At 42.8% G+C, this 20,976-nt stretch overlaps 1 protein-coding gene across 1 annotated transcript in view; it reads right to left on the reverse strand.

Annotated features, from left to right (window-relative positions):
- The window catches only part of DCTN4 (dynactin subunit 4), a 62,625-nt gene that overhangs the window by 37,097 nt on the left and 4,552 nt on the right, over positions 1-20,976 (reverse strand). The window contains exons 2-3 of the mRNA XM_030211982.1: positions 2,887-2,957; positions 333-511 (exon numbers count right to left, since the gene is read on the reverse strand). Coding sequence (XP_030067842.1) covers positions 333-511; positions 2,887-2,957 — 250 coding nt within the window. The remainder of the gene's footprint in view (positions 1-332; positions 512-2,886; positions 2,958-20,976) is intronic.

The following is a 20,976-nucleotide window of genomic DNA, read 5'->3' on the forward strand; positions in this document are numbered from 1 at the left end:
TGCAAAGCTAAGGCACTCCAACATCTTATCATCTCTGCATTGGTCTAACAACAGGTATTACAACCTACTAAGATTCACATTTACTTATAATTTCTTTCGTTTTGAATTTCAGATTTGTAGATGATCATGTACTCTTTTTCTTGCTTACATCCTTCTAGCTCTCTATTTTCCTGGATCTTTTGCTTTGTGGCTTTTGCCCTTAGGTTTTACGACCATCCCAACGGCTGCTGTTGTGTCTCAAAACATGTAAAAAGCTGTGATACACAATATATATATGAAAACTGAATTCTAATGCATAGTTCATTTTCTTCTGTTCCAATTATGATACTTACCAACAGATTTGTCAGCCATTCCCACATCTCTAGAAGTCCAGCGACAAAACCCACAAGCAAGATAATATGCTTTCTTCATCGTGGTCTTGGCGGGGTCATCTGGAATAGGAGCCGGGATGGTTGTTGCCCGAGTTGAGAGGGTATGCATACAGCAAGGGCAGTCAAAACAGTTAGCACATCTGTTATTGAACACCAAACAAAGTAAAAAACAAACAAAAAAACGACATGTTGAAGCAGAACTTTAATCATTACATTAGCCTGAACAGTCTGCAGTAATCATACAGTGCAAAAACACCGGCTGACGTTCATCGGACCCAGCAAAGTTCTATTTATTAGCATTTATTGACCGCCTTTTTGAAGGAATTCACTCATGCCGGTGTACAGTAAGAATAAGTCAAATATAAGCAATACACAATTAAAGCAATAAAAATATTCAAACAACAATACAAAGTATGGCATAGTATGCTACTTTACAATGTTGATTATGGATCCAAGGCAAACACTTGATAGCAGGAGAACTTATAACAATCTCAAAAATCACTATTGTGATTTTTTGAGAACATTACAATGTTAATACAACACACAATAAAACATTTTAATAGACAGCATAGGGTGTAGGCATCGCATTCACTGCTGGTTTAATCATGAATTGATAATGAGTGTTCTCCCTTTATGCTTCGTCCTTCCCCTACATCATTCCAAAATCCTGGAATGTCCTGCCAAAAGAGCTTGTCGACCATCAACTGTTCAAGAAGTCCTTTAAAACATTCTTATTCAACAAGGCTTATTCCACTGGCTAATCCAATGTTTATCCTGTGCCATCCCATGTTCCTTCCCCTCCTGTCACACTCCGAATCTGTGCCTTCTCTGTATCGTATCTTCTTGAATTTGTATAAGCCACATTGTGCCTGCTTATGTAGGAAAATGTGGGGTAAAAATGCGCCAAAAATAAATAAATATTAACAAGGTATCCACTGTCCTTGGTTGAAGGAAACTCAGCTGTTTAGAGGGATGAGGGGGTTTTTTTTTTGGGGGGGAGGGCTTTTAGCATACATATTTTTGGCACATTAAGAAAAGAAATATACTGCAGTCATTGTAAAATACCAGGAAATTAATCCATCAAATTGACACACACACAAATAAGAACTGAACCAAGTTAAAACATTTCTTTAACTGTGAGATGTTGACAAATACCAAGTTGAGTAGCTGTACCACACTGTGTGGCCCTGAAAACATTCATATGTTGTCAGTGTACACCCATTTCTGTGACCAGTGCAACTTAATCTGAACAGGTTTATATGAGGTTTTAACTATAGTGCCTTGTTAAATCTTCACAACCTTGTACATTTTTCACACTCTGCTGTCTAAAAAATACAATTCAAAAGGTATTGAAGGAGTTTGTTTCACTGAGGTACACAACATAACTCTACACTTTCAATGTGACAGAACAATTTATAGAAATATTCAAAAAGTAAGGAGAAAATGGGTCTTTCCTGATAATTTTCTTTCCATTAGTCTTTCCCGGTATTCTAAAACCTGTGAAATTGTTGTGTCCATTAACCAGCAGGTGGAGATAAAGAACTGAAAACTAAGCTGAGACATCTCTGTCTTGGCATCCAGTCCAGCTCTTCAGTATTTATGTAGGCAAGCAGTAAGGAGAAACTCAGAACACACATTAACAACGTTAAACAACTCGCTAACCTAACACTAACCAGATGAGCAAATATGTGTGGACCTCTCTAATTTCTGGACAACTTGTCGAGAACAAAAGATATGCAGAAGCACCATACAAGGTGACAGTCGTTATTTTACCCATTACTTTGCACCAACTAACCATTTCAAAAACCTCATAGCAGGGTTGAAAAAAAGGTTTGGATAACTTCCTAAAAGAAAAGTACATAAGCCATTATTAAGATGGACTTGGGAAAATCCACTGCTTATTTCTAGGATAAGCAGAATAAAAACTATTTGACTGTGTTGGGATCTTGCCACGCACTTGTAACCTGGATTGGCCAGGACACTGGGCTTGATGGATGACCGGATTAAACCCTGCTGAGCGAGCCGGCCGTCAATATTCAACAGCACAACTTTTTAGTGCTACTGAATATCCCCGCACCGGCTAAGTTAGGGGTGGGCCAGAGCCAGACAGCACTTATTTATAACTCGCTTTTACCCAAAGCGGGTAACAAAGTTACATACATAAAAATAAACAGTCAAAAAAAAAATCAGACCCTTAATCTATTTCATTCTTCAACTTAGTGGCAATATCCAGTCCGCTAACCAGCTAAGCATAGTTAGGACAGAAAAGAAGGCTGCCCTAACTTTATGCAGCGAGTTAACTGGGCACAGGTCTGAATCTCGGTCATTACCTGGTTAACATTTGGGTCAGCAGACATACCCAGATATTCAGTGCTGGGTACTGAGTATCCAGGGTTAGGTCAGCTCACAGCTTAAAGCTGTTTGTAGCCACTTAGTACCACGAGCTTAATACTCCCCCACTATTTCTTGAAACCATCTCAGAAATCCACAACCGTGAGAAAAGTAATCATGATACCTGTTTTTCTTTACTTTTGCTTCAGCAGACGGCATATTTTCCAAACAGCTGGGACAATAGTGTGAATCCACCTAGAGAACAATTAAAAAAAAAAAAAGAAAAGAAATCCAATGCATCAGTAATTTGCGAGCTGCCTCAGTTTTTCAGTGAAAAGTTTCACGGTGCAGCCGTGTGCTGAGCCGGAAGTGTATCACATCGGTCCCTTAGGTTATAAACCCTCCAGGGACAGGAAAATACCTACTTGTCCCTGAATGTAACTCACCTTGAGCAAGTACTAATAAAGGTGCAAGCTAGTTGTAAATAAGCAAGCATACAAACAAGGCATTTTAGAAAGAGGGCTACTTACAAAACTGAGGCGCACCATGTTCACTTTACCATGAGAGAGAGAGACAGAGATTTGGGTGGGTCTGAACATGTTGATGTGGATGCCCCATCTTACAAGGGAAACCTATATAGATAACAAAAAAAAAAAAAAAATCTAGAGGGTGAGGTAACCCCTCCCTCCCCCCCTGACTTTTGAACTGTTTTCTCAGCAACTGCTTGGAATTTCAAAGAGAAAAGTTAGGTCTCTCTTTCCATTAGTCCTTCCCACTATTCCAGAACCTGTGGGATAGTTGTGTCCATCAACCAAGAGGTGGAGATAAAGAACCTGTAACTATCCCACAGTTCTGGAATAGTGGGAAGCTATACAGTGGAACATGAAGGTTTACAGCTTTTTTTGTTGCTACTATCTACATTTATGTGCCCAGTGGAACCATATTATCTTCAGACATGGTGAAGTTACAGACCTTTTAGTGCTGAAGATGATCTGGGCCAGCCTGCCACAAGGACTAATTGACAAGGCTGTTAAGAACAAACTTCCCCTTAAAAATAAAAAAAAAGGGAGAGTAAGATATGATTGCAATATCTCATTGTAATTTCAAGTAGCAATTGCAGGTCTTTTGTTAGCTGGGTCGCTCTTTCCTTGTTACGTATACCTGCATGTATGTAGGCGCAATATAGGCGTGTCGTTTTTGTACTATATTGTTGCTTGTATTGCATAAATTGTATTCTCTCGTCAATAAAAACACTTCAAAAAAAAAAAAAAAGAGGAAACAAACTTCCCAAATCGACTGAAGGCCTTTGTTAAAGCTGGTGGTGGACACTTTGAGCATTCACAGTGACTGCGAAATTCTGATACATTGTAAATTGTATTGTCTGAATGACGTTATTTTACTGTGTTTTAGCTTGTACATTTTTAACGTGCAAAAATCGCTAGGTAGTAACACAAAAATGTCAGTACATAAAATTTCTTGTTGAAATTCAAAGCAATTGCTGAGAAAATGGCAACCCCCCCCCCCCCCCCAAAAAAAAAAAAAAAACTCTAGACGGTTACTTTTTTTTGCCTCACATTGTGTATATATGTTTGAAGGGAAAGGTGTCACTGATCAGGTACGCCCCCTCCCCCATGCACTATCACCCCTGTGACCTCTGATCACCTCTTACAACATCTGATTCTTCCCACTCCTAATTTATCCAACCTCTTCCCCCATCCCCTGCTTTACCAGGATATCTGCTGTCTAGTAGGAGGATCACTCCTGCTCATGGCCTCCAAGTTTAAAAAAAACAGCCCCCATGATCTTGTAGTATAACTACTAGAAGTCCTGTAGCCAAATAACTACAGCCAGACACTAGCAGTAATAATGCAGGATTACCACTAGGGCACTTGATAGCCACATGGGTGAGAATCCTTCCTGCTCGACACCAGGAACCTGGTAAAAAATCAGGGATGGAGTGGTCTGACACAGGGTGGAGTGGGGGCAATTGGTGCTACAGGATCGAGGACAGGAGCAGCAACTTCATGTAACTGTGACCTCACCCTGGGCACGATATTTTACCCTACAATACCCTTAAAATACCTCGGGCAAAATATCATGTATCGGACAGGGTTGAAGTACAGACATTAAAACTAGCCCCGTCTTCCCATTTCTAAAATGGGAAGAGGAAATAAAACTAAATTTGTTATTATATTTCGTTAGAACCCAGGAGAACAAATGACTTTTACATAGATAATTCAATAAATTATTCTTTTTATTTATGTTAAGGATATGTGTCAAGTTCCGATTCGTTTTAACAAATTCAATATATTTTTTTTTTAGTTCATCAACAATCCAACAGATCAACTTCTCCTATGTCTTATCAGATAAGTATCATTTGACTTTAGCAAAATTCATAAACTGAATATGTATCTAATCTTAAAATTTTGTCTAAACATTCCCCTATTCTATAAGAATTGATTCTTTGTATTTTTTCTCTTTTTCAGGTTTCTCATTCAACAAGCAGGTAAGTATAGTTTGTGGTTTTTTTCTTTCTTTTCCTGTTCTTAGGTTAGCCTTTTCTTATACAGTCTTTGTGCTGTTTGTATGTTAACCTCAGTCACTTATCTTTCTTCCCGCTTTCTTGTATATCTTCTGTTCTTCTTCTTTCTTTAACGTTGGGTACCGTATCTTTACAGTCAGCTAGAGGCAGGAACGTGGTTCGGGGTACCTACTAACCTGAGCTTTAAAAAGCAATAAAGAAAAACCCTAGACCCTACCTCCTTCTGTAAAGAAATAGCCTTTTTTTTTTTAATGAACTTAAAAATATTTCCCTAACTAGCTTCCCCAATAAAAGAAATATATAATTGTTTGACCCTAATCTAATCCCACCCTTCAAATAATGTTTCTCAGAATAATTAATCCTTTATGACCAGACTCACTGAGATCATCAAAGGAAAGCGAAAATGTTTATTCCGAAAATAAACATTGATTGGGAATCACTTACAGAAGAGCAGGCCCTGAAATTGAAACAGCTTCTGCTTAAACACATGAAATTATTTTCAGTGAATAACCAGGATATCGGTTTTACTTCCCTGGTAACTCATGCAGTGGAAACCGGAGATACAAGTCCTATAAAGCAGCCTTATAGACGAGTGTCCCCCCACCTATACAATGATTTCAAGCAGCATGTGTTCGAGCTTGTCAACCAAGGGATTTTGAAAAGGAGCAATAGCCCTTGGTCATCTCCGGCTGTAGTTATTAGAAAAAAAGATGGCTCATTAAGATTTTGCTGCGACTACCGGAGATTAAACACAGTCACCATTAAGGACGCGTATCCATTACCCAGAATAGACGAGTCATTGGATGCACTGGGTAATGCAGTTTGGTTTTCGTCCTTGGATCTTACATCGGGGTATTTTCAAATGGGAATGGAACCTAAATCTATACAGAAAACAGCAGTAACTACCCCATTTGGCCTGTTTGAATGGACTAGAATGCCTTTTGGGTTGTGCAATGCTCCGGCGAGTTTTCAACGACTAATGGAGTTGGTGTTGCAAGATTATGTTTTTCAAATACTGTTACTGTATTTAGATGACATCCTGGTGTATGCATCCAGTTTCCAGGAGCACCTGCAAAGGCTAGATTTGGTGTTCACCCGATTACATCAATGTGGTTTAAAACTAAAGCCAGCAAAATGCAAGCTGTTGTGCCGTGAAGTAAAGTTCTTAGGATATATTGTTTCAGAGAGAGGAGTAGCTACAGACTCTGAGAAGACCAGTGCATTGAAGAACTGGGCTCCATCAAGAACTAAAACTGAATTAAGAAGCTTCTTGGGGTTCGCCAGCTTCTATAGAAGATTTGTTGAGAATTTTGCACAAGTGGCGGCTCCATTACATCGATTAACGGGAAAAACAAAGAAACACCAGAAAGAAGTACCGTTTGTCTGGGATGAGGGGTGCCAGGTAGTGTTCGAAAGCCTGAAAGAGAAGCTTGTCTCCGCTCCAATATTGACATTCCCAGTGTTCGACCTTCCTTTTATTTTGACCACCGATGCCAGTTTTAAGGGACTAGGCGCTGTCCTGAGTCAAGTACAGAATGGAGTGGAGAGAGTAATCGCATACGCCAGTAGAGGACTTAGAAAGTCGGAGAGAAATGACAAAAACTACTCCGCTTTCAAACTTGAGTTGCTGGCATTGAAGTGGGCTGCCACAGATAAGTTTAGGGAATACCTGCTGTATAAGAAGTTCATTGTCAGATCAGATCATAACCCGTTAAAATACCTAAGTACCGCAAAAGTGCAAGCAGTGGAACAAAGGTGGCTAGCTCAACTGGCCGAGCTAGATTTCGAGGTGGAGTATAAACCGGGTAAAATTAATCAAAACGTGGATGCCTTGTCACGCTTACCTCAAGGTGAGGAAAAGGAAAATTTAGAAGAAGACCATGGAAAGGATTTTTGGGTTTTCCCAGTAAAGAGTTTGCTGACTATAGCAAAACAACAAAAAAATAAACGGGTCACGAAATTGGCAGCAGTGCGCATTATGTACACTGAATTGGAGATTATTGAAACACAACGGAGAGAAAAAGTCCTGAAAGATATAATTGATGTTCTAGAACAGAGAACTACACCTAATTTGTCTAAAAGATCGCCAGAGTTTAAGAAGTTGTGGGCTCAAAGGAAACGCTTAATTTTGAGAGAGAAAATTTTGTATAGACAGATAGAAGACCCTAGGACTAGGGAGCAGATTTTTCAATTAGTGGTCCCGGTTGAACACCAACAAGAATTAATGCAATTCCATCATGATCGCTCCGGACATTTCAGTACGGACAGTATGTTGAGAGCTTTAAGGAAAAAGTATTTTTGGTTAAAAATGGCATCAGATGTGGAAAACTGGGTCAAGAATTGTACCAAGTGCATCCTTGCCAGAGAAGTGTGTCCAAGAGAGAATGCGCCCATGACTTGTTTCACCATCACGCAACCTTTGGAAGTGGTAGCTGTGGATTACACTCTCCTAGATCGTGATTCAAAAGGGTTTGAAAACGTCCTGGTGATGTGTGATATGTTTTCACGTTTCACTATAGCGGTCCCCACCAGGAATCAATCCGCTAAAACCACAGCGAAGATGCTGATCAAATACTGGATCACAGTTTACGGAATACCCAAACGAATTCATTCAGACCAGGGAAGAAATTTCGAGTCATTGGTCATAAAAGAACTTTGTTCCTGGTACAACATAAAGAAATCTAGGACTACGCTGTATCACCCTGGAGGAAATGCTAGGTGCGAACGTTTCAATAGGACGTTGTGTCATCTAATCAAAACTTTGGCAGAAGAGAAGAGGAGGACTTGGTCTGATTATTTGTGTGAGGTAAATCAGATCTACAATAGTAGAATACACAGTTCTACCGGCTACAGTCCAGCATATTTATTTTTAGGGAGAGATTCTTTAATGCCTTTGCATAGCTCTTCAACAGAAGTAAATGAAGAAAACCAATTGAGTGTGGATGAATGGATACTTGAAAGGCAAGAAAAACTGGAAGAGGCTCGAAGAATAGCAAATTTTGTCTCGGAGAAATCTGGCCTTAAAAATAAGAAACAATACGATCATAAATGTAGAGGAGAAACACTGGAAACAGGAGACTGGGTGGTGGTAAGAAATCAGGGATACCAAAGAAGGCATAAATTGGAGCACATTTGGAACTCCACACCATTTCAAGTAGTCACTGTTTTGGGGCCTAATGTGTATAAAATACAAAATAGGGGGGGTATCGAGAGAGTCCTACATAGAGATCAACTTCGGAAAATTTCAGAGTCGCAAGTTAAAAATATTGATGAGTTTCAAGAACCAGAGATAATCCAGGAAACAAATGATCATTCGGAAAGTCCACTAAGTGATGTACCAGTCAAAAACAATGAGTGGTACATTATCCAAACTGTTACGAAGGTACAATCAGATATTGATTTATTAAATGATATGGTACTTGATTCAGGTGAAGATGTAACTGTTCCCCTTAGTTGTTCAGAGGGAGTCAGAACTTCCACTAGAATAACTAAGGGAAAAAGACCTCCGTTCCTTACGGAACATTACTGTATTTGATGACATGGTTTCAGTACAGATGAAAGTAAAATGTTAATGTGTTGAAAAGGGGGAGGGGAGGATGTGATGTTAAAATAGTAAATGGAAGATTTAAGTAGTAAATTTTACAGAAAAAATTGTTATAGTTAACAATTTTTATTTTTGGTCCGCACGAATGTAACCCATAAGGGGTTAAATTATTTTGGTACCTGAGGCTGCTCCGAGGGTGGCTGAAGTCCGGGGTGGTGTTCGCCATCGCATTGACGGCGTCAGGTGATGTAAGGGAGTTTTTTTTAGGGGCTGGAGGGTTGTGGAGCTTGGGCTGTTTTTGGCGCGTCGGCGCTATAACAATTGTGGCGAGGTTGCGCCAGAGAGAGAGAGCGGCGCTCCGGCAGCGTGGGTCAGCTGTTTGGTGATGGGCGGAGTTAAGGCGAAGAAGGGGAAGTCCGGGGAGAGCTCGAGGAAAGCTGTTCTGGGCTCTGATTGGCCCTGCGTAGGCGTCTGACGTCAACGTAATGACGTCAGACGCACGTTTTTGACGCAGGGCTCGGGATTCTTTAAGCTTAAAGGGAACCGGCTCTTTTAAAAGTGCAGAGCCGGTTCCGAAGAGAATAATGAGCCAGCGTGGGACCGGAGAAAGTGAGGAGAAGTGCTCCGGTGCACTCCCTCAGCAGTTTTATTTGTTTTTTTTAAAAAATCATTGGTCAGCCAATGTTTCTCAGAATAATTAATCCTTTATGACCAGACTCACTGAGATCATCAAAGGAAAGCGGAGAGTTTGAACTCTTCTGAGTCAGAAAGTCTCACATAGTAGCACTGTATGCACTTTAACTTTAAAATGTTAAAACAATAAAAGCAATTAATTTTGAAATCTGCAGGGATTTTCTTTCCTCCTTATAAATTATCCACAAAACCCCTGCTTAATCTGACAGTAAGAAATGAACATTTAAACTGTCACCTTAGTCCTGTACATTTCACAAGACAAGTAGTTCATTGAACAAGCTTTACCAGCTTATTAAACAGTTAAGTCTTGCTGACTGTATTAATTTATGTTATCCTAAACACTTCAGCCAGCTCACACAGTTCCCAACCACAACTTTAAAAAGCCTTTAAAGACGCGGCAGGCTTTAGACAAATTAATCAATCATATTAAATCACTCTCTAGACACACACGTTTCCCAAAACTCTAATTTGTCAGGTTTTATAATGTTTTCACTATCCACTGACCAGAGACCTATACTACAGGTCTGGTCAGCTTTGCACCTACCTCCCAACTGCCAACTGCCCCGTTTAGAACCTGATATCTCTGCCAGAGCTCGAGCTCTAAGCACGAGCCCCGGGCACTCTAAACCCCCAGTACACAAATATAGCCTTTGCACATTATATTAAATACATTTTAAACATAAAGAAATACACAGCTGTTTAAATAAATGCAAATATTAATACCTTTTTTTCCCTGAAACCCGAAAATCTTCTTTGTTCTCTTCTGGCACGAGCCTCCTGCTCCAGCTCCGTCCACGAGCTAGTGGCTGTCTCGTGCCCACCTCTGCACCCGTCTCTCCTACCTATTCAGCGCGTGCAGCGCTAACATCTTGGCTGACCAATGATTTTTTTAAAAAAACAAATAAAACTGCTGAGGGAGTGCACCGGAGCACTTCTCCTCACTTTCTCCGGTCCCACGCTGGCTCATTATTCTCTTCGGAACCGGCTCTGCACTTTTAAAAGAGCCGGTTCCCTTTAAGCTTAAAGAATCCCGAGCCCTGCGTCAAAAACGTGCGTCTGACGTCATTACGTTGACGTCGGACGCCTACGCAGGGCCAATCAGAGCCCAGAACAGCTTTCCTCGAGCTCTCCCCGGACTTCCCCTTCTTCGCCTTAACTCCGCCCATCACCAAACAGCTGACCCACGCTGCCGGAGCGCCGCTCTCTCTCTCTGGCGCAACCTCGCCACAATTGTTATAGCGCCGACGCGCCAAAAACAGCCCAAGCTCCACAACCCTCCAGCCCCTAAAAAAAAACTCCCTTACATCACCTGACGCCGTCAATGCGATGGCGAACACCACCCCGGACTTCAGCCACACTCGGACCAGCCTCAGGTACCAAAATAATTTAACCCCTTATGGGTTACATTCAGAACGCTACTTCCAAACATGTCCAGAAGTGCTAAACGTTCATTTTCCTGGTGTGCAGCTCTTTTGGGGGGGGAAGGGGACTACCGCTGCTCCCGCTAGACATGGGGAATCTTGTCATACATATTTTGTATGAAAAGCAAATGTGCAAGATGTGAGATGCAGTACTGAGTTTTCATCAACAAAAAAAACTGCAATCAGGGCTACCAAAAACATCTCGCTGGCCAGTGATGATATAACTAAACTAGTTTCTGTGGCTAGTGATATGACAATTGTGCCAACAAGTTTTTCACACAATGCAGGGATGTTTACTAAAGCGCTGTTAGCATTTATTGCAAGTTTTACCGCAGAGCAGCTATTAGTGCAGGTCCCTGCTAACAGCTACTGCACAGTAAAAATCCCAGGGCAAGTGCTTCCTGCAGGTCTGGGGCAGAGATCAGACGTGACCATCAACAGCAGCTATTGCACAGTAGGTAACCACGTGATAAGTGCAGTCATACTGATGGTGGCACAGTTAAAGCCACCTAAAAAGATGTGTTAAATTTAGCCGCACTATAGACAATCTGGTAGCGTGATAATACAGCAGCTGCCCATTACTTTCTGGGGGGGAGGGGGAAACAGAATCCAGCTGTCTCGATCACCCAGCCCTTTCCAATCCTGCTCCCCCCCCCCCCAACACTTAGGTACCCTCTCAGTCCTCTCTCTTAAGCACCCCCTCACCCCCACTCAAACAGTGAAGGTCCCCAATCAAAACACCGCTGATATCATGCATTCCCCTCCCCCCAAGACCCAAGGTGGAAACAGCCCCCTTCCACTCCCAGGGCCCTGGAGTCACCAGAGTTCAATATTGTGCTCTATATAAGGAGTGATTATTTTTACGTGGCAGGCTGACCCCTAGTGACAGCACCGTGTCATAAGCATCATTTTGAACCCCAGTGGCTCCTAGGTGGGCGCAGAGGACCACTCCTGTCCCAGTCCATTAGACTACAACAGCAATCCTCAGGTGAGTCCTAGAGGGAGTCAGAAGGGGAGGGGGGAATTACAAAGTTTGTCCCCATGTAGCCCACAGGTATGTAGGTGTGCAATAGCTGCTTCTGTGGATGCACAGTGGATTTTTTAGCATAAAAAAATAACATTTGTGGAATTCAGTTTTGCAAGTCTCTTTAAAATGTTAATAAATGCCTGTAAAATCAAGATGAGTCACAATCTTCCAAGATACAAGTAATCAAACACATCTATGCCTTCCAGATATTCTCCAGGAATATAACAAACTAAACTAAAGATGGATACCACGGACTGTTCCAAACCTTAGGGGTCCTTTCACTAAGGTGCGGTAACAGAATATGGGCCCTGTTTACTAAGCCACATTATAGGCGCGTTAGCATTTTTAACGCACGTTAACCATGTACGTGCCTACAATATCCCTATAGGCGCCTACACGATTATCGCTTGCGCTAATTGTAGGCGCATTAAAAATGTTAACGCACATTAGTAAACAGGGCCCTTAGTGCATTGTAATGATTAGCATGAGCTAAAAGATAAGAAGCCCATTATATTCCTATGGGCGTCTTATTTAGCACACGCTAAATCTGTAAGCGCACCTTAGTAAAAGGACTCCTTAGTGTGGCATATATAACGCCAGCTAAACAGACGGCGAGAACCCATGGGCCCAGTATTAAAAAAAAAAAAAGCTCAGACAGTAATTCTATAAATTGATGCCTCATTTTAGGCCCAAAAAAGGGGGCACTTAGTGCCCATTCTATAACTGCTTAAGGACACTGATGTGTCAACAGTTAAGTGCACCTACTTATAGCAGTACGCTACACAACTTCTGTAACTCATTTCAGAACGCTATCAGTTACAACAAAGATTGTTTCCGAGGGTTTTGAAATACAACTTAACGTTCCATTCTTTGCCGAGGTAAATGAGACATTAGCAGACGTTTCAAGTGGTAGAACTCCTGTCCCAACCACCATTCCAAGATACCATTTAGCACGCTAACTTGTTAATCAATGGAAACAAAGGAGAAAAGGGGGTCCACTCCTTCCACAATAACACAAGCAAAGCAAACACAGGGTGGAAGGGAACAAAGTCCAAGTGACCAGCCCAAACACAAAAGTAAGAGCTCTGACCAAAGTTTATTGGGACCCTACATGGTCCATGTTTCAGCAGAAAGCCTTCTTCAGGGGTCAATAAACAAATCTTCTGCTAAATCTGGAGTGCTTGCGTAGCACGAGTATGAGGACAGTTTGGCTGTGTCCTTCAGCACGGTTGTGGACTCCGCGTCCTCATACTAGTGCTTCGCTAGCACTCCAGATTTAGCAGAAGATTCGTTTATCGACCCCTGAAGAAGGCTTCCTGCCGAAACACGGACTGTGTAGGGTCCCAATAAACTTTGGTCAGCGCTCTTACTTCTGTGTTTGGGCTGGTCACTTGGACTTTGTTCTCTTCCACCCTGTGTTTGCTTTGCTTGTTAATCAAGCATGGCTAAGAATACGTATGGTTTAAATCATCAAAATGTGAAGTTCAGACAGTAGCAACCCTTCCCGGGCTTTCAAAAGCCACACAAATAAATACTAAACCCTGGCTTTAAATGATCTCCCATCACACTGTACTTAAACATCAAGAGATGAGGTGGCATTACCACAGCATCCTGTGAAATTCCTTTTAGGAAACTCGTAGTGAATATTTATTTAAAACTGATAATGGAATAAGGACTTCTCGTCGGCTAAGTGGCTTTGTTTTAGCAGTCCTTGACTCTCTAGACTTGCTAAGATAAAATTTAAGCTCCCTGTATTAATTTTCTAAATAAAGTTGATTGCAATTTACTATACCTCCTTTCTTATAAGCAAGGAAAGGCGGTGCGCATTACAAATTCAATTGGTTGAAAGTAGAAATCCATTTTTTTTGATAGGAAAGTGTACTAATCGTCCGTATCACAAGAAGAAACAATAAACAGGGCAAGTATAGGAAAACACAAACATACAGATACATATTCCAAGTGTGTCAGACATGGCCAGAGGAAAATAAAGCACAAATATTCAATTTCCTTGGCTTCTAATAACTTTGAGCAGGTACAAAGTTAAAAAAAAAAAAAAAAAAGTTTCCTCCTTATACACAAACTGAAAAACGCATATATATATTTTTATGTCCAGAAAGCCAGAAGGCTGGGAAGCCAAAAACTAATACAGTAATTTTTGCCAGATAAATGACATCATCATTCCCAGTTTGTCCATTTGTTGCTGCCCAGGTAACAGAGTTTAAAAAAAGGTTTGGACGGCTTCCTAAAGGAAAAGTCCTTAGACCGTTATTAAATGGACTTGGGGAAAATCCACTATTTCTGGGATAAGCAGTATAAAATGTTTTGTACATTTTTGGAATCTTGCCGGGTATTTGTGACCTGGATTGGCCACTGTTGGAAACAGGATGCTGGGCTTGATGGACCTTTGGTCTTTCCCAGTATGGCAACACTTATGTACTTATGAAAACCCTATTCAATTCTCTGCTCAGCTACCTCTTTTTGCCCATGGAACTGCCGTTTTTTAATTTGCCTCACATCCATCTGAATTTTTTTCAAATTTTCTAGCTTTACTGGCAGCTTTTACAAACATTCACTGCCTTCTTAGTAATGATGCTTTCCTCATTTTCACTGAGACTGTCTTTACATATATCCTGATCCTTAATCCTTGAACTGCTTCTACAATTGAAAATGCAATCATCTTTTGCTATACCGAAGACTGTAAGAAATGTCCTGAGTTACTTAAGCTCTCTAGTAAGAGTTTGTGTTGAAGCAATGTTCTGAAGTGTTTCCATTTTCACAACAAGGCCTCCAAGACTCAACAGATAAAAAGGCTAATAAATTATAAGCAAAACAAAGGTGAGTACCGGAGTGCCTCAGGGATCGGTGCTGGGGCCGATTCTGTTCAATATATTTGTGAGTGACATTGCTGAAGGGTTAGAAGGTAAAGTTTGCCTTTTTGCGGATGATACCAAGATTTGTAACAGAGTGAACACCCCGGAGGGAGTGAAAAACATGAAAAAGGATCTGCAGAAGCTAGAAGAATGGTCTAAGGTTTGGCAATTAAAATTCAATGCAAAGTGATGCACTTAGGGAGTAGAAATCCACAGGTGACGTATATGTTAGGCGGTAAAATTCTGATATGTACAGGTAGAGAGAGGGATCTTGGGGTGATAGTATCTGAGGATCTGAAGGCAACGAAACAGTGTGACAAGGCGGTGGCTGTAGCCAGAAGGTTGTTAGGCTGTCTAGAGAGAGGTGTGACCAGCAGAAGAAAGGAGGTGTTGATGCCCCTTTACAAGTCATTGGTGAGACCCCACTTGGAGTATTGTGTTCAGTTTTGGAGGCCGTATCTTGCTAAGGATGTAAAAAGAATTGAGGCGGTGCAAAGAAAAGCTACAAAAATGGTATGGGATTTGCATTACAAGACATATAAGGAGAGACTTGCTGACCTGAACATGTATACCCTGGAAGAAAGGAGAAACAGGGGTGATATGATACAGATGTTCAAATATTTGAAAGTTATCAATCCACAAACAAATCTTTTCGGAGATGGGAAGGCAGAACTAGAGGACATGAAATGAGGTTGAAGGGGGGCAAACAAGAAAAATGTCAGGAAGTATTTTTTCAGAGAGAGAGTGTTGGATACTTGGAATGCCCTCTGGCGGGAGGTGGTGGAGATGAAAACGGTAACAGAATTCAAAAATGCATGGGATAAACATAAAGGAATCCTGTTCAGAATGGATCCTCAGAAGCTTAGCGGTGATTGGGTGGTAGCACCGGTGGTTGGGAGGCGCAGCAAGTACTGGGCAGACTTCTACAGTCTATGTCCCAAAAATGGCAAAGATAAATCAAGGTCAGGTACACATATAAAGTAGCACATATGAGTTTATCTTGTTGGGCAGACTGGATGGACCGTACAGGCCTTTATCTGCCGTCATCTACTATGTTACTATGTAAACAAGATTATAATGTGATGTCTTTTTACTGGATTAACATAATACATTTTTAACTAGCTATCAGGGGCTAACAACCTCTTCCTTAGGTTAGGATAGAATATCAAGTGGACTCACAAGGCGCCACATGAGTCTGGCGTCCTTTTACAAAGCTGTGGTAAAAAGTGGCCTGCGGTAGTGTGGACGCATCTTTTTGGTGGACGCTGGGCCAATTTTTACCATGGCTGGGAAAAAGGCCATTTTTGTAATGGGACGGGAAATAGGCATGCACAAAACTTAAAACTAGTGCGCGCCTATTTATGACTGAGCCCTTCCCGCCAGCCATTGACCTAACGGTAAGAGCTCACATGTTTCCCATACGGTAACCATGCAGCTAATTATAGCTATAGGTGCTTCATATTCTGAGGCTCATTGGTTGATAAGATTATATTTGAAATGCACATTTGATGCATCAAACACAATATCCAGACTCTAACCATTCTTCCAGTTGAAGTTCTATAAAATGAAAAGCACTGTTAATAGGATAATTATAAAACTTCACCATACATACATAATGCTTTAATTGTTACTTAATTACAACAGCAAAAACCAAGGCCTGTGCAGACTTGTTCACAGTGACTGGGAGTGTCATTAAGAGAATAAGATCTCAAGAGTCTGAAATACTTTCTAGACGTGTAGTTCATTCTTCCAATCCACACCACCTTTCACAGAGGAAGTGTACCTAGTCAAAAATTCATCAGATCCTAAAAGCACTTATCAGTGTAGACGTCAGTAACACCGAGCCTGGCTCATGTTAAAGAAGACAATGCCATACTTATTAACTGATCAAAAATCCTAAGATCATGCGGTAGTCCACCTACACTCCAGTAGGCAAATTGTTAATGTGACAGTTGAAGCGTCATTGAGTCAAAACTACTGAAATCAGCTTCTAATTGTGTATTCCCTATTTTGTCAGCTTTCTTTGTTTTGTTGCTGAATCATGTTGGCAACGGAAGAGATGGTTCACTATTCACATTCCAATTTGAGTACACTGCCAACAGGCATACACCACAGACAAGCTAAATTTCATGAGAATGGAACATTGTAGTTAGTGATTAAAACATAGGGGGAAGAGGGCCCGAGTAACAGGTTCCATACGGAAATCTGTAGGCGCATCTACCCAAGTTACTAGAATAGTAAAACAAAAGGCAAGCTTTCAGCATCTGGACAAAATAATTAGTCTTAATGGAGAAGTCAAGATGGCTGACAGCAGCCAACTGTGCCTGAGAACTTTTCTGAGAAGTGCATCAGAGAATAAAGAGTGGCAATGGGGAAAATAAAGTAGAGTCAGCACTTATCCTGGGATCTCTACCCTTGCCACCATTCACATTAATTTATCCAGCAGAGAACCCCCCAGTCACGATGGAAGGCAGAAAGTCGGGTGGAGAATAGCCCCTCATGCCTGGAGGTTTCTGAGTTTCAGTGGAATAACTCTGCCATTCAAACAAGTAGCTAGTTTATAGTTGAGGGTTTTTTTAGTGCCAGAGGTAAGATCACAGAATTGGAGGAAGCAGCTGTGGAACCACAGAAGCAAGGCCAACATCAGTCTAGGATTGGGACAGAAGGATGAGGTAGTCTTACCTGCCTTGAGTGATGAGGGAAACAGGTTTGTGACTATTGCAAAATCTAGCTACTTCTTCGGTCCCTGCCCTTGCTCAAATTTGTCTTATTTCCAAACCAATTGCTTTTCTGAAATCATTTTTGGGAGACTTTTGGGCTTTGGTTTCTCACATGGAAACTTCTGAAATGTTGGTTAAAATGGCAGACCAGAATAAAACCCTTGTCATACAGGGTGATTATTTACAGAAATTTGAATCTTCTATGCCTTTGCTTCATGCTACAAATGCTTCACTTGTTAATGACCATCTGATGCTATGGAGTAAAAAAATGTGGAGAATTTTGTGGGAGGAAGAATCTTGCATTTTGTTAATTTTCTTAAGAACGTGGTGGCTTCATAAGAGATGATAAAAATGAATTTGTCAAAGTCCTGAAACATCCAGCTGGGGCTCTTTCACAAAACTATTTCCCATCCTGTAAGAGGATGGAGAACAAAGGTCAATGTGGAAAGTTTAGTAGATTTTAACACTGGATAATTTGGACTGAAGTGTTAAGAGTACTCTAGGGATCAAATTTGCCTTGCAGTCCATTAAAAACTGGGTTTCCTTGTTAAGTTTTAAAAAAAAGTGTTTTATGGCCAAAATGTTAAGAGCTTATTCAGATTTTTTGTAAAGACACACAAGATAAGGAGTTTTTGATATTTAGGCAGGATTTCATGACCAAAGAGGTCAATTTTTTAAGTTTTCTCTAAAATGAATAACTTGTATTTTTTCTTTCTATGCAGGTGAAGAAATTTACTAAGGAAAGATTTGTTGGTAAGGGATGTGTATTACCACTTCTCCAAAGACAAGCAGGCCAATATTCTCACTGATGGGTGACGTCACGTCGGCCCGGAGGACTTTCCAGCAAAGTTCATGACAAAAACAAAAATGTCTCCCGTCGCGCGGGTGGATGTAGTGCGCATGCGCGCGGGCACATTCCTCAGTTTTTTCTTCTCCGCGTCTGAGGTGACACGGAGCTCGACCTTCGTCTTCGTGTTCCTCCTCTGCCCGGAGGTGAAGATTCAAGAAGAAAACGAAGTATCCTTTCTAGTTATCTTAGATATTTTTTCGTTTATTAAGTTTCCTTTCTTTTAGCCTGCGATTTTATTTAAATCGCTCGGTCGGGTTATTTTTTTCCCGTTTTTTCTTTTATTTTTCTGTGTCCATCTTTTTATTGACACAATCGCGTCTTTTGATTTGGCAGGGACAGTTTTTCCCGAGATGTTAACGAAGACGCCCAGCGGCTTCAAGCCTTGTGCCCGCTGTCATCGGGCCATCTCTGGCACTGACACACACTCGTGGTGTATTCAGTGCCTTGGGCCGGACCACCGCTCGGAGAGCTGCAAATTGTGTCTCGCCATGAAAAAGCGGACACTGCTCTCTCGAGATGCCCAGAGAGAAAAGATTTTTGGGCCCGGTGCTTCGGCGTCGGCGCCGTCGACTAAATCGGCGCCGGGGAAGTCGGTGCCGGTGAAGTCGGTGCCGTCGAGGACGATGTCTTCAGGTCCGGCGTCGTCGAGGTCGACGTCGAAGGAAGCGTCAGCACCGGGAGACCGGGGACAGGCTGCCATTCGACCGATGCACGCTGGGAGCAGTGATGCATCGAGTGGGTCTCCACCCGCCTCGGCGCCTCCTGCTTTGCAGGCCCCCCGGGACCGTCCTGCGTCGGACCCGGCCCCAAAGAGACGTGTGGATTCCACGTCCTCTTCTCCGGTGCCGAGGAGTCTCGACGACATGCGTCGGGCGAAGGCCAAGAGGCATCGTCGTCGGTCTCCTTCGAGACACGGCACCGGGAGCTCCGGGTCATCGATTCACTCGATACCCGAGAAGCGTCGGTGCCGAGAGGACCGCTCTCCCTCTATAACTGAGGTTCCGACGCGTGGGGTCACTGGCAGCCGAGTCCCCACTCCCCAACCTCAGCAGACTTTGCCTCCGATGCCTCAACCGACCCCGCAGCATCTTCCGGCACCAACTCTGGATGAGCGTATGCAGGCCATGTTCCCATTTTTTATGGACATGATGCAGCAGTGGCAGTCGGCATCGAGGTTGTCGGTGCCGACGGCGTCGGCGGTGCCGGTGTCGATGCTTTCAGAGGCACCGGTACCGACGGCGTCGGAGGTTTCGGCATTGCCGATGCCGAATGTTTCTGCATCAGGCCTTCAGCCTGTGGTGAGGTCTGTCTCACCGGTACCGCCTCCGGCGCCGGTGTCTTTGACTTCCCGAGTTGACTCTCCCGAGACGTCGGAGCAGGAAGCTTCTCCGAAGTCTCAGGGACCATCAACTTCTCGGCACCATCATAGAGGCCGTCAAGCCTGTTCGTCGAGACGGGCTCAGATCCGGGCGGCTCTGTCTGAGCTTCTAGCCCCATCTGATGATACCTCATCTGAGGACGATGAAGGAGTACATGGGGAGTTCTCTGGCGAGGATTCTCAAGGTATTCCATCTGACTCCACTCCCTCGCCACAAAGGCAGCTGTCTCCTCCCGAGAGCTTGTCTTTTACATCTTTTGTTCAGGAGATGTCTGAGGCCATCCCCTTCCCCGTGGAAATTGTGGACGAGCCCAGAGCCAAAATGTTGGAGGTTCTGGACTATCCATCTCCACCTTCATCTTCTGCCACAGTTCCTTTTCATGAGACTCTTAAGGAACTTATGCTGAGGAACTGGGAGAAGCCTTTTTCTAGCCCAACCGTCCCCAAAAAAGTTGAGTCCCAATACCGGATCCACGGGGAACCCAGTCTCATGCAGACCCAATTGTCTCATGATTCAGCGGTGGTGGATTCCGCTCTCAGAAGAGCCAAGAGTTCCAGGAACTTCTCCTCGGCGCCCCCGGGGCGGGAGTTTGCAACTCTGGACTCTTTTGGGAGGAAGGCGTATCAGGCTGGTCTGCTCGCCACCAAGATCCAGTCATACCAACTCTACACGAGTATTCATTTACGGAACTCTGTGAGGCAACTTGAGAGTTTGGTAGATACACTCCCTGAGGAGAAAGCCGAACCCTTTCGTCAAGTGATCAGGCAGCAGAAGGCGTGTCGCAAGTTCCTGTCCAGGGGCATTTTTGACACTTGCGATGTAGTATCTCGCTTTTCTGCTCAAGGTATAGCGATGCGCATGGCTGCGTGCCTCTAACCTGGAGGAAAGAACTCAGCGGAAAATAGCAGATATCCCATGCCGGGGGATCACCTTTTCGGAGAGAAGGTAGAAGAGATGATTGATCATCTCTACCAGCGTGATAACGCTATGGACTCTCTCTCCCGCCGGGCGCCTTCTGCAACCACTTCCACTGCTAGGAAGTTTTTTAAGGGAAAGAGAAGTGCTCCTTACGCTTCTAGGAACCGTAGGTACACTTCTTATTCCCGTCAGCCGGTTCAGGCTCGACCCCAGCCCGCTCGCTCTCGTCAGCAGCGGGCACCGAAGCAGCCCCCTGCAGCTCCCCAGCAAAAACCAGGGACGGGTTTTTGACTGGCTCCAGCAGAGCATG

This window comes from Microcaecilia unicolor, chromosome 8, assembly GCF_901765095.1.
Source record: "Microcaecilia unicolor chromosome 8, aMicUni1.1, whole genome shotgun sequence".
Lineage (NCBI taxonomy): Eukaryota > Metazoa > Chordata > Amphibia > Gymnophiona > Siphonopidae > Microcaecilia > Microcaecilia unicolor.